The 12,725-nt window shown below is 42.6% G+C and overlaps 1 protein-coding gene across 1 annotated transcript in view; it reads right to left on the minus strand.

The window, feature by feature from the left end:
- Dock2 (dedicator of cytokinesis 2) overlaps positions 1-12,725 on the minus strand; it is a 414,603-nt gene that overhangs the window by 285,863 nt on the left and 116,015 nt on the right. The window contains exon 23 of the mRNA XM_028756478.1: positions 6,687-6,795. Within this exon, the coding sequence (XP_028612311.1) occupies positions 6,687-6,795 (109 nt within the window). The remainder of the gene's footprint in view (positions 1-6,686; positions 6,796-12,725) is intronic.

The raw sequence follows: 12,725 nt of genomic DNA on the forward strand, positions 1-12,725 counted from the left end.
TATATGTTTCTATTATGTGGAGATTATATATATATATATATATATATATATATATATATATATATATATCCTATAAACTCATGTAACAGGATTATTACTCATAGGGTTTTCAAGTAGGAACCATTACTGGAAAGCTCTCATGCACCAAATACCTTACATGTAATAGCCCATTTAATTTTTACAAGTATTCTGAGTAGATACCATCATCCTAATTTCAAGTGAGAAAACTCTAGCACATGGATGCTAGATGATTTGCCAGTAGCCGTATAGTAACAAGCCAGAATATGTCCCAGATGGCTTGGCTGACTCTTAACCAGCATGCTTCCATGCTGCCCTTCATGCTGAAGGAAAGACATTCTGTCTTGGCAAGTAGGGCATTTCTGTAGGGGACAGAAGGCTGATTTGGGGAAGAAATGGATTAAAACTATCCCTCTATTTTTTCCTTTTCAGTTTTTGAATAGAAGTATGATTTTACTGGTATTCCTAAAGTAAAGGACCTTCCTCAGCACCAGTGTATATAGTTAAAAAAATGGCCATCAGGAAAACTTATCAGATTAATAAGCTATCTCATGACATCAACCGAATTTCCTTCCTTCTTCAAAAAGTCAGGTATAACTCTTGAAAAGAGACCCAGCCGCAACGGAATGTCTGTTTGTCCCAGATAGAAAGCATAGGAAGACAATGGAAATCAGCTCTGTCTAGATCAGTGGTTCTCAATCTGTGGGTCACATCCCTTTTGGGGTCAAACAACCCCTCACAGGAGTTGCCTACACTATCAGAAAATAGGGATATTTATATTGAGATTCATAATAATAGTAAAATTATAGTTATGAAGTAGCAACAAAATAATTTTATGGTTGAGGGTCACTACATCATGAGGAACTGTATTAAAGGATCGTGGCATTAAGAAAGTTGAGAACCACTGCTCTAGATAGACATGACCTAGAGCTGACCACCTTGGTCTGGGATCAAACAGTTGAAACAATACCAAACAATTGATCTCCAAACTCTGAGATGCTGGTATGCTGAGTATTTTCTAGATAAACATTAATCCTACCTGCACCAATGGCCAGCATTACTACCACCAGACACAGACTTCCAAATAGGACATGTGTAGGAGGAATACACTATTAGAAAACAAAGCCTGACATCTTTCTGGTCCCGGAGCTAAACACTAGTCTCTCTCCCTGCCAAGTTTCAAACCATTTAGTTTAGCCAAAAGACAGATGGTCAAGGTCCATGGAAATAGAAAACATCACAACACGGCCATATGAAGACTCTTCCCTTAGTGTTACTGAACTGTCCTGGAAAAGAGCAGATGTGCTGCTGCCTCCAGGTTTGCTCACTGACTGAGTCCTTGGGTGTGAATCTAGGCTGCATATGATTAGAGCTGAGGCTCTTGGCCACCACAGAATCAATGCCAAACAACAGTATCCTTTCATTGAACAGTATGGACATCCTGAGAAGAGGACCAGGGCTCTCTTGAACATGTTTTCTCCCATGTTTTCTGCATTCAACATCCTATGGCCTCCAAGGTTAGCAGGGAGCAGTAGGACTTGGTGTTTAAAGTAACAGAGTACAGGCTAGTGATATAGCTCAGTGATAAAACCCTTGCCTAATAGGGTCACGGCCAAGGATTGGATCCTTAGCTTGGGGAGCAGAGGGCAAGTAGAAGCAACCCACAGTAGCAGCATGAGAAGGCAGGTCATCTGCACTCAAGTTCAAAAGAAGTCTGGAGTCTTATTCCTGAGATCCTATTTTCTAACCAGCAAAATGACGTATTTACAGTTGCCTAACCAGTTAATGTTGAAGACTGCATTAAAAAAGACAAACAAACAAAAACCTGAGCTACTAGTATTTTTTACAGCTTTTTGGTTGAGACTTGTTTTCATAACTGCCTGCCATGGAATCTGTCATTCCCAAACATTATCCCAAGTATGGAATATGTGGTTGAGAAATAAGACAATATTAAACAATCACTAATCACTTGAAGATCTGAGAGTGAACTCTCGTGTTTTTAAATGTATCTATTTTTACTTTGTATGCACTGGTATTCTTTCTGCATGTATGTCTGTCTGTGTGAGGGTATCTAATCCCCTGGAACTAGAGTTACAGAAAGTTGTGAGCTGCCATGTGGGTGCTGGAAATTGAACCTGGGTCCTCTGAAAGACCAGCAAGTGCTCTTGAGCACCGAGCTATCCCCAAATACCACCCCCCCCCATTTTTTGCTATTAGTAAAAAAAAAATATCATTTTCCTGCTCTGAATTCAGGTCGTAGTCTATGAGCCACTTCTCAGGAATGAACCATTTTTTTTTCCTGTTGGTTTGGACATTTGGACATTTTACAACAATTTGAAAGGGAAAGCAGAGCTGTTCTAAAGCATCTTGCCCTCATGGCTGTGGACAACTGCCCATCTTTCTCTTGTGCAGCTTTCCTCTGCCTTTTGCCATAAAGCTTGGGATCTTTGGTGGAGCTAGTCTACACTGCTGTTGGTCGTAGTAGTATTGATGGCAATCAACTCTTCTGCAGCGTTCCTCCAACTCCAAGAGCAAGTTTTTTATAGCTGTGGTTAAGTTACTCAACCCCTCTGAGTCTTCTTTTGCTCATCTTAAAAGCAGAGATAGAGTATTTGCATTACAAGGTGTTGCTGCAAAGATCAAAGGAGCTAACAATGTATCTGTAAGGTTTTAACTCAACGGCATGACAGGTAATAAATGATAAAACACAAAAGAAACTAAGCAAACACAATAGGAACAAGACAGAAGCCAAAAACTTTAATTCATCCCACCAAAAAGTGTTTGAACACTGACTGTTGCCAGAATGTCCCCGCCCTCCTGGATGCTCCAACAGCTGTTAGCATAAGTGTCAGAGACCATGCAAGACAGCAAGGCATTTAATACATCTACTCATTTAGTTCTACTGAGACCATCAAAATGGACATTATGCAATATCATGAATTTTGAAAAGGTGGCAATTTGTCACCAGAGTCTCTTCACTCACAGTGTGGCTACATGTAGATCATGAGTGTGTACTGCTGAGCCTGTCAGCTCCCCTCATTTTCTTCAACCCTTGAGACAAAGATTATGCACACAGACACTCTTGAACGTGTGGCCTATTACTAAAAATACTCGGAAGCATTTGGCCCAAATCATTCCTGTGGTATAGAGAACATCGACTTTGGACTTGGGCGCCTTTATGGCTTCAAATTCTAGATCCTTCCTCTTTGGACAAGTCTAATTTGGAATGAGATTATTAATTTATCAGCTTCCATGAACACTGGGAACTGCAGTTCTCTGCAGATTTCTGGTTAGATTAAGAACACTGTATGTGAAGAGTTCAGCTCTATGCCTGGAATATAGATTAGGCACACAGTCCATGGAAGGCATTTGCATTGGTTTTTTTTTCTACTATGAACAACTGGCCTTAAATTAACTTCATGGTTTTGAGTGAATTGTTGCCATGTCAACAAAGGATAAAGAAAACCACTGAAACTACCTCACAGAGCCAGATGAGCCTTAGGAACAGGAAGTAACTTGCTTAGGTCCCAGAACTCACAATGGACAAAGCCAAGATTTGAACCAGACCCACATCACTTATAACTATAGTGGTCATGACTGATGGCTCCAGCTCTAAGCATCTGCCCAGCTGGAGGTGCTCAGTCTGAACCAGGATTGTCAACTGTGAGTGTCTGAACCAGGAATGCCAACTGTGAGTGTCTGAACCAGGAATGTCAACTGTGAGTGTCTAAACCAAGAATGTCAACTGTGAGTAGTCTCACACCATGACAGACTTCCCTATGGACCAACAAGATAGAAGCCATTTTTCAATTGAGATTCTCTCTTTCTAGAGAACTCTAATTTATGTCAAGTTGACCAAAATTAGCCAGTACAACAACTAACAAGTATTTAAGCTAAATGATATAACAGTCATGTGTTTCACATTTTCCACAGACTTCTTTTAACTCTACAAAGTACCCTTACAACTTGACATTTGTTTTTTGTAGGTTTTTGTTTTGTTTAACAAAAGGAAAAAAAGACCAAAGTTTAGAGAATGAGGTGATTTGCTTAATGCTGAGGGCTCCATGCCCATGTGGAAGGACTGAGGTGTCTCGGTGTTAGTCACAGCTCTCCCTCACACTTAGAAGGTCATAGACTGTAGACGATTCCTTGTGTAGGGTTTGCCGGCATGAACTTGACTTCCCTCCCATATTTGGCCCATTTCTCACACCATAAAACAGATTTACATTCTCTTCCAAGGTACTGCTTTTAATATTTGAGATGACTCTAACTCCCTCCTGATAGCTTTTCAGAAGCCATATAAATAGGTGGTAAGTACATTTGACTTTATGTAAATCCCCAAAGCTAAATTTGGCCCTTGGAGCAAATTCTAACATTTAAAAAAAAAAACCCGAGATAAAGCCCCTTTGCATGGCTCAGGGGTGGAAGTCTGGAGAAGAAACAGTGTGATCTGGGAAAGCAGGGCTTTCTAAGTCTACCCAGACAATAAGAAACAGACTAAAACGACTCATGCACAAACCATAACAATCGCATTAGCTTTCTGCGGTTGTGTAGTATTTTCTAATCTGTTCTTTCGTAGACAGTGTTTCTTGCAACCTCATCAAACAGGGAAGTTTTATATGTGGAGAAACAGAGAGGCTGAGATGTTGCATGTTTGACATAATAACGTTATACGGTTCATAAACAACATCTTCCTGAACCCAGGCTCCCATCTGGGAGGTGCTCACTGAGCCCTCTCTGCTCCCTGACTGCCTGTATCATTTCTTTCTTCTTTCCCTTCCTTCCTACTTCCTCTCTCCATTTTTTTATTCTCACACAAGATATCTGTAGTTCATCACAAGGAATCAGGTGTAAAAACTGGACAAAAAAGCTATAGGATTCTATCTATCTATCTATCTATCTATCTATCTATCTATCTATCTATCTCTTCTTCCTCTGTCTCTCTCTCTCTCTGTCTCTCTCTCTGTCTCTCTGTCTCTCTCTGTCTCTCTCTGTCTCTGTCTCTCTCTCTCTCTCTCTCTTTCTCTCTCTCTCTCTGACTCCTTTACCTCTTTGGGCCACTTCTGCTCCATTCCACCATTCTCCAAATGGTATCCTCTGTTTGCTCATCATCTGTTTTTTCTCCAGCATCTTCCCTGGAGACTCCCATGGTAGCTAGCTACCCTTAGCCCTCCCTGGGTATCCTGCCCCTGCTTTTGCTCCTACTGCTGTGCAAGCTTCTAGGTGATACAGGCCAGGATGGGAGATGAATTCAAACCCTGTCACATATCAGGCTACCCCAGCTCTGGTTACCTATTTTGTTATAGTGGGATTTCTAGGAATATAGAAACTATTCTTTTATTTTAAGCAGCAAAGGGAATATTAGAAAGGCATTTTTTAAAAAAAAAAAAAACTGGCAGAACGGAAAGGAATTTGAAAACTGTGAAGTCAGTGGCCCTAACTAATCCCAAGGACATCCATCTCGATGGATGAATGAAGGGTGTCAAACACAGTGGAAGGCGACTGTTGGAGCCTTGTTTTCAGGGCTGGGCAGAAGAATCTGAATCCTGGCTTTCCCGCTCGAAGCTCAGCCCGTCAGCTGCTTCACCTCAGCTTCTACATCAATTATGTGCATGCACTCATTCCCAGCTTCTTTCTAGGGGCTGATACCAGGGCTTCCCTAGGCACTATGGATATAAAGATACAAAACTCTAATACCCACAGGCTCTCAATATCCACTAAACCAAAAGAAACCAATGCACTGATTCCCAAACTCTGCTTTGTGTTAAAATCTACTGGGGAGGTTTCTACTTCCATTCCCACCCCACCCACCCCCACCCCATCATCCTAGCCACACTCTGTACCAAAACCCATACACCCTTGGCAGATGCTACTTCCTCTGCCTCTCCACCTCCTTTCTCCTGAATGCCTCTTTTCCATTAGTTCTAATCAGAGGCGAGGTAATCCTGGGTGTAAGGGCAGGCAGTGTGGCTATTTAAATTAGCAACTAGAACTACAATGTGGATTTTAAAAGAAGCAGTCTACATTAAGTCATTGATCCAAAAGTGAATAAAAAATAAATTTATTGAAAAAATTCACTGACCCAGATAAACATGTTTGGGTTTTTCTCTATTGAGAAAGCACCAAGATGACCTCCACCTTAGCCAGTACTTGGGAGTTAATGCTATGAAATTCTTCCTCACTCACAGATTGCTGTTCGCCACCCCCACACCCCAACACAAAGATAACGGTTAAGATGTCTACAGGCTTGGAACCACGGTTAGATGACACATCCTCTGTTTTATCCGGTGAGAAAACTCTTTAATCCCTAAGTGATCCCTGAATTGATGGTGTTGAGAATTAAAAGCAGAGTATCAGAACCTCAGTGGAAAAGAGCTTCACCTTCCCATCTCAGCATTAGAAGTAGCCATGTTTAGCTTCTTTCTACCTAGACAAGACAGGCTTCAGAGTTATTCCAAAGGGAGCTGCTGGGACATCCAAGTGAAACAAATGATAAGTAAGTTCCCTCCCACCAGTGGAGCCCTTGGTCCTCATGAGCCTAAAAGCAGGTTGTCAGCTCAGGCTTTTAACTGACATCGGACAAAAGTGAATGGTTCAGTGGACAGAGCACGTTGCCAGTATTGGGTGGCCACAGGCTACCACAGAGGAATCTTGTAGCTTGAACCAACCTGCAAAAGGATGGTGGTCTTGTACTGACTTTTCATCAGGTTGTTGATAGATTCGAAGAGCCGTCTCATGGATTCTTCAAACTCCATCTGCTCTTTGCCTTCGTAAAGCCTGTGAGAAGACATCTGGGTCATTTCTCAAGCCAATTGGTAAGACATCTGAAAGTGTGCACTCTAGCTAGCCACAACCTCCTTTTCCAATGTACATGAAAATGGGTGGGAGGTAATGGCTTGCTGGGGAGAGGGAGGAGCCACTATTGGAGCCATCCAAAGGGAACCTTGGTGCTATGCACCTTCAGACTCTCAGAGCATTAGAAACCTGCCCCTCTTCCACCGTCCTTCTTTTACCTTAAAGAACTACAAAGAAAGGAATGCTATCTGAGCTGCGGACCTTGGATTTTCAAAGTCTCCTGGAAACCCCAAGGAGAAACATTTTCAAGTGTGCTGTCCCTTCCACTTAGCCACCACCTGCTGGTCACTTGGATTCCTACAGCCAGTCCTAGGATCATGGCCAAATGCTCGCCTGTCCCCTCAATTCTGCCTCCTTATTATGTACTTCAAAATTGTCTTCCTTTGATTATAAAGATCTGAAGTTATCAATGTAAAAACATTAACATCATAACAGAAACGTGTAATTTATAAAACAGAGCCTCCTTCATCTGATCAAGGAGATCAGCTACTGTGAATATGGCAGTGTTTGTGCTTCCAAAGACTCAGGTCCTCTCCTAATACAGACATGGGCTGCTGCCTGGAAGGTACTTCCTCACCGAATCTGAGCCCCTTCCCCCAGTCTAGGAACCTCGCTCAGGCTCAGCCGATGGCTTCTCCAAACAAGCTTTTATCAGCAAGCGTGAAATATCCACAGCCTAATCTGTGCCATCCAGTGTGACGTGCACACAAGAACACTCTTGTCCTCAGCTCAGACAAAGAGCACCTCTCCTGTCACAGCCCACACGTCAGGAACCAGCCTGAGCCTGTTCTGCTAAAGGTGCTTTCCTGAGATAAAGCTCTGACACACTTAAAGAGTTTGTTTGCTCATCTTCCCTAACAGGCTAACCAATCAGAGCCACTTCACTACTGTCTCTGTGAAATCTTCACCTGCCCCTCAACGGCTTCTTCTCTACCTTTCTGTGCCTCAGCTTGGCTCCTTAAACTCGACTGTCTCAATCTCTCTCAATCTCTCAATCTCTCTCTCTCTCTCTCTCTCTCTCTCTCTCTCTCTCTCTCTCTCTGTCTACCTTTCTATATTTCAGCTTGCCTCCTTCAGCTAGACTCTCTCAATCTCTGTGAGTATGTGTCTGTTTCTGTCTGTCTCTGTCTCTGTGTCTCTGTGTCTCAGTGTCTCTGTGTGAGTGTCTGTGTCTGCACCCTATCTATCACTGCCTCTGTCTCTATCCCCCATCTCCTTTATTTCCCTCCACCCCTCTTCTTCTAAGGCCATAGATCTCTTTGTGTCCTTGTCCCTCTGTCTCTCTTCCTCACTTCCTTCCCTACTGGCTCATCTCTTATTCTTTCCGCTGCCCATCGATGCCTGGAAATCATCAATAAACTCCATCATCCTGGCTCTTTCTGGTCTGTAGTACTGAGTTTGTTCACTCTCTCTCAGCTTCATTTAACCCACTGTCTTGGCTGCCCAGCATATCTGCACAGATGTGTTCTCTCTGTAAGGCATCTTCCCCTGTATATCCGTGTGTGTGAGGGAAGTGGCTTTGAGCAGGTCATCTCCATGAACCTGCCTGATCCATTCACAAAGATGGTTGCTAGCCACATTTTTCTGCTGAATGACCTACCTACCCAACCCCCAATAACTGAGTGGCCACATAGAATTCCCTTCCCCTGCCTGTGGGATTTGGTATTTTTATTTAAGGAAAAAAATTATAATGATTTTTGTTGGGCTGGAAAGATGACTCAGTGCTTAAGAGCACTTGCTGCTCTTGCAGAAGTCCTAGGTTCCGTTCCCAGCATCCTTAGTTGAAAAAAATCCGTAACTTCAGTTCCAGGGGATCAAATGCCTTCTGATCCCTAGGGACACTGTACACATGTGGTAAACTAACATACATGCAGGCAAAATAGTCATACATATAAAATAAAAAATAAATCTGTTTTTTTAAGTGGGTTTTGTTGAGTCATCTTAAATAGCAGGACTCTAGGGGAAATGTTCACGAACTCCCCTGAAGAGATCGTGGGAACCACCCGTGTTCCCAGTTGTATGCATCTCATTAAGTCTGTTTGAGATTCATAATTTGCACAACTGCCCTTATGATAAACTTCCTTTTTGCATAGGCCAGGCCTAGTTGCTTTTGTCTCAGCTTCCCTGTAGCCAGAACGTCTATGAGTGCAACTTTTATGTGCAGTTCTCTGGGATTGGGTTCAAAGCCAAGAGCTCTTGGGAAGCCTAGTAAGCTGTTCATTCATGTCTTAACTGGACAAATGAAGAGACAAGGGCCAGAGCAGGAAAGTGACTCAGAGTCACTTTCCTTGAGGTAGGAAGGACAAGGGACTTTCAGCTCAAACCAAGGATTTCCACCTCAACATTGCAGAACACTTTGGTTTCCTCCAGCATGAGGTGTGATTCACTTGAGGTTGCAGGATGTACGCATGGCTTGAACCAGGGTTCTGCATTCTCTCCCTATGCTCTGGGAATCTAAGTGGGGAAAGCAAATGATGCTAATCCCATGAAGCAAAGAGTTGGGGCCCTTGCCACAGTGAGAATTTCATCGGCTCCTTTTACAAATATCAAAGCCAAGTATCCATGTACCACACTGAAGCCAGGGATAGAAGCAGCTGCTGTATCTGCCTGGCCTTCACCAGGGATGCAGAGAGATATGTATCAACTTAGGCAACAGCTGGGACGGATGACCTTGCTACAGACAAGAAAGGAAATAGAAACCTACTTTCTGGAAACGGCTTTGTGGTAGAGTCATATTCCTCCACGTACTGGCAAAAACAAACGGAAAAACCTGCTTTCTTGGACTCTTAGTCCCCTTGTTGATAAAATGGAAGATATAAAGATATACTGTTCATGCAAAGTTTTTTTTCAAATATATTTATTTATTTATTTTTATTTAACGTGTATGAGTGTTTTACCTCATTTATGCACTCACCTCTTGTGTGCCTGTTGTATGTGGAGAGCAGAAGAGAGTGTCAGTTCTCCTGGAACTGGAGTTATAGATTGTTGTGAACCATCATGGAGCCGCTGGGAATGTGAGTCTTCTGAAAAAGTGGTCGGTACTCTTAACCACTGAGCCCCATAAAAGTTAGTTACTTGGAGGATTTAAAAAAAAAATGAGGGGACTTGAGAGATGACTTAGTGGTTAAGAGCACCAACTGCTCTTCCAGAGGTCCTGAGTTCAATTCCCAGCAACTACATGTGGCTCACAACCATCTGTAATGGGATCCCATGCCCTCTTCTAGAATGAAGGTGTACATGCAGATAGAACATTCAAGTACATAAGATACATTTTAAAAAGAGATGTGTTTTGGGTGCTTAATGTTTTAGCTGGCACTTAATAAGTGCTTAACTAAACATCAGCAATCATTGTTGCTCAACAGATGTGCTCTTGTTGGTAAGCTGTCTGATTTGAGCGTAAATAAGTAAATAGAATATTTCAAGTAATTACGGACTAAGGAAAAAAGACATAGGAGTTTTAGATTATATGGAAGTGTCAGCCAGATGAGAGTGAGGCAGTCAGGCAGTTCCCTGAAAAGCCTGAAGGGAAAACTAAAAAAGCCCCATCTAGCTGAGATGCTGTAACCATGGCCTTCAAACCAAGGGCACAGCAGAGGGACTCTACATCATTCCTAGTTCTTGCTCTGTGTCATCGCTTCATGAAGGAAAATGTTTCTTTTTCTGGCCTAGAACACTTAGAAAGATGCATCTGGAACTAGCTGACTCTGCCAGGGAACAAATTATTGAAGGGGCCCCAGGGCCCTGACCACAAGGAAAACTGGAACAGCTTGGGAGGCTGGGCTGCCAGGTGTGCTCTCCATCCAGAGCCAGCACTGCAGCTCCCGGGGCTTGTGTAGCCGGTACAGCATGCTGGGAGACACTGCACAGCTGAGCACTCATTAAATGCAACAGGGCCCCATATGGTGTGCACAGCGCCTGTACCACCTCTTCTGCGGGCACATAAAGCCTCAGTATATACTCAACACTCTGAGTCCTGAATATCAGCCCAGATAAACAAAGCAGCCTCCAACTGGGAAAAGAGAAAGAAAGAGGGTCTGTTTCTTTCCATATCTCAAATATTTATAGATGCTCTAACTAAACAATCCTTTGAAGCAATTCTCTGACAACTTCCAGACTCTCTGAGAGGATATATCTTTAGATATATCTTTAGATAAGGCGTTCTAGGTTTCAAGCTCTGCTCAGTCTGTCATTTATGAGGTGATGACCCAGGATCTGTTTTCTTAACTAGTGAAATAACACTGCCCCATTGGGTTCTTCTAAACATCAAACATAAATGGATATAGATTAGTTTCTGAAGTTGCAGCATGTAATGAGATATCTTGGGCTAGACAGAAAAGTCATTTATATCCCATCTAGCCCTTATAAACAAAGTGTGAAGGTAATTTTATACATCACTTCAAATAATTCTATGCAGAAAACAAAGTTTGGGTATGGAATTTTCCACATACGGAGCCAGGTTAGCACTAAGAAAAATTTTGGATTTTGGAGCGTTTGAGGTTTCAGAAGTTAGGATGACACACTCTGTGCACCATGCTATGCATATAAAACCATCAGCAGTCTACAGAATAATATACAGTTGGCAAATATCAGTTATCATCTCCAACACACTCCAGTTTCTCTTCCAGATTCATCTTTCACAGCTTCCTGAGTCTTACAGAGAAAGAGGTCAGCATCTCTGTAAAGCTTGCCCTTCGAAGAGCACATACCATGTGCCAGGTGCTGCACTGGAGACTAATGAAGAAAACTAACACGAAGAGCCCACACACCCACCACTGACCACCACACACTGAGAAAAAGCAGATAGTGAAAGTCTGGTCAGGCACTGTGCTGTGTCTCTCATATAGAATGGCTCACTTGACAAGATCTGTCAGAGTATCTGTATCTCACATGGGAAAGAAGAAAGAAGGGTTTAAGGTGTGAGGAGCCTGAGCTCTGAATGATGCTGTCACCTCCTTGGCATCTCCTCTCTCTCTGCCTTCATGCTCACTCCTGTGTTACCACCCACCACTGCCTGTCTGTCCCACCTCCTCTCCTTAGCAGTACCGGAAATGCACCTTAAGTTTAGCCCTCTGTCCAGCACCCTTCCTATTAATCACCTTATCACATTCTTGCTTTAATTTTTTTTTCTTGGCAAGACACACACCTCACATTTCACAGGAGTCCAGGGGGAAAGATTAAATTAATTGAAAGCTTTTTAAGTGAAAAAAATCTATTTTAAATGATTTCATGATCTTTTATAGAGCCAGGTAAGCTAATCAAACAGTGAGATCACTATACCGTTTCGTTATCTTGCACACACAAGGTCAGGATACTTTGGTGGCCCGAGATAGGACACCAGGCATTCAGTGAATACTGAAGAGAGCCTCCTCCTTACAGTGGGTTCCCCATGTTGACTGATACATACTCAATACACCATTCACTGTAATGCCTTGTTTTTCATGATTTCTTGTGTGCCTGCTTTCTTCACTACTGTAGAATCCCTAGGACAGACACTAAAGCATTTTCCATCATAAGATTCTCATCTCCAGCAACAGACCTGGACCAATGAGAGCAAGTTAGCAACCAAGGATAGGTCACAGAGTAAACAAATCTTGCCCCATGATTGTGGCTCTGCAGATTACGTCTCTGTTAGCCAGAACTAAGCTGTGCTCTTCTCACTTCAAGAGCAGCATGCTCTCCGGCATGGCCTAAAGTTCTCTTTGGCTACACCCTGCATTAATAGCTCCTTTACCACTAAATAACTGCAACTACTAAAAGTTATTCCTTATTAAGCATTTCCTAGGTGCTATGTAGTTTTGATCACCATAGCCACCCTATGATACAGTTGCTATAACCACGAAGTAATAAGGATG

Source organism: Grammomys surdaster, unplaced genomic scaffold (assembly GCF_004785775.1).
Source record: "Grammomys surdaster isolate TR1022 unplaced genomic scaffold, NIH_TR_1.0 126121, whole genome shotgun sequence".
In the NCBI taxonomy this organism is placed as follows: domain Eukaryota; kingdom Metazoa; phylum Chordata; class Mammalia; order Rodentia; family Muridae; genus Grammomys; species Grammomys surdaster.